Source organism: Myodes glareolus, chromosome 6 (assembly GCF_982192425.1).
Source record: "Myodes glareolus chromosome 6, mMyoGla1.1, whole genome shotgun sequence".
NCBI lineage: Eukaryota > Metazoa > Chordata > Mammalia > Rodentia > Cricetidae > Myodes > Myodes glareolus.
In genome coordinates this window covers 48424075-48425834 of record NC_142031.1, presented here as the reverse complement: position 1 = coordinate 48425834, position 1760 = coordinate 48424075, and the positions used below count along the sequence as shown (strand labels likewise).

The 1760-nt window shown below is 40.3% G+C and overlaps 1 protein-coding gene across 1 annotated transcript; it reads left to right on the top strand.

The window, feature by feature from the left end:
- Window positions 1–395: 395 nt before the first annotated feature.
- Window positions 396–1328, top strand: LOC146894236 (olfactory receptor 1082-like). Its single transcript, XM_087906725.1, has one exon. The coding sequence runs from the start codon at window positions 396–398 to the stop codon at window positions 1326–1328; it is 933 nt and encodes a 310-aa protein (XP_087762851.1).
- The last annotated feature ends 432 nt before the right edge of the window (window positions 1329–1760 follow it).

Here is a 1760-nt window from a genome sequence, read left to right as displayed (position 1 = left end):
ATTTGATGAATTCTGTGCATAGGCAAATATGTCAAATCATTACTACAAAAGACAGTGGATATCATTTCTTTGTTTTCTTATAGTCTTTTGATTTATATACACAAAGTTTCTTTTTGTTACGAACCTCTATAAAATATCCATGATCATTACCTGAACATAATCAGCAGATCCTATGTGCTTATAGTAATTCATAACCAAAATTATAAGAATACATGAACTTTGATGGAATGCCCTGATAGTGAAAGGAATGTCACTCAAAATTAGCATCAGGGACTCCATACAAAGACTCATTAGATAGACACAATTCAGATGTTATTTTCAAAATATAAATTGTTGCATATCATCTATGTCAGTAATGTGCTGCTCTTATCTTTTCTCACAGATCCACGTGACTCATGGAACCAGGGAGCAACAGCACAAGAAGAATTTCAAAATTCCTTCTTCTTGGGTTTTCAGAAAACCCAGACGTTCAATTCCTCCTTTTTGCACTGTTCTTGTCCATGTACCTGGTCACAGTGCTTGGGAACCTGCTCATCATCATGGCCATCATCTCACAGTCTCACCTGCACACACCCATGTACTTCTTCCTCTCTAACCTGTCCTTTGTGGACATCTGCTTCACCTCCACCACAGTCCCAAAGATGCTGCTGAACATCCAGACACAGAGAAAAGCCATCACCTATGAAAACTGCATCACCCAGATGTCTTTCTTTTTGGTTTTTGCCGTAATGGACAATTTGCTCCTGACTGTGATGGCCTATGACCGATATGTGGCCATCTGTCTCCCCCTACATTACACAGTCATAATGAACCCCCAGGTCTGCATGCTGCTGGTTCTGCTGTCCTGGGTTGTTAGCTTCCTGCATGCCTTGCTACAGAGTTTAATGGTGCTACAGTTGTCCTTCTGCAAAGATGTAGAGATCCCCCATTTTTTCTGTGAGCTTAACCATCTGGCCCAACTCACTTGCTCAAACAACTTTCCAAGCCACCTGATGATTCATCTTGCACCTGTCCTATTGGCAGCCACTTCCCTCAGTGCAATCCTCTACTCTTACTTCAAGATAGTTTCCTGCATACGTGCTTTCTCCTCAGTTCAGAAGAAGTACAAGGCTTTTTCCACCTGTGCATCTCACCTCTCCATCGTCTCCTTATTTTATAGCACAGGTCTAGGAGTGTACCTCAGTTCTGCTGTGACCCATAGCTCACACTCTGCTGCAAGAGCCTCAGTGATGTACACTGTGGTCACCCCCATGCTGAACCCCTTCATTTACAGTCTAAGGAATAAAGATGTGAAGAGAGCTCTAGAAAGACTCCTAGGAGGAAAATAAATTGTCCCATTGCACTGAGCTGAAAAACTCTCTGGGTTGTAGGAATGTAGATTTGAAGAGACATAGATTAGGTCTCTATGTTCAGTTCATGAATTGATAAGCTACTTATAAATATTTTGTGGATGGTCTGGACAGATTTTTCAAAGGGGAAGAGCCTTTCCGCTCTTTGAGAGGATCAGAATTTATTTCCCAGAACCAATGTTGTAAGTTCATGATTGCCTGTAACTCCAGCCCCAAGGGATGCAACATCCTCTTCTTTCTACATACCAACACTAATAGTCACAATACCGCTACACAATGCATAAATAAATTAAAATAGATATTATAAATATGAACACATATTTCCTGGAATCTTCATTGGTCTCATTTCTGCTGTCTACATACATATACAAGCAATATTACTAAGATTTTTGTTTTCTATGTTATGTTATG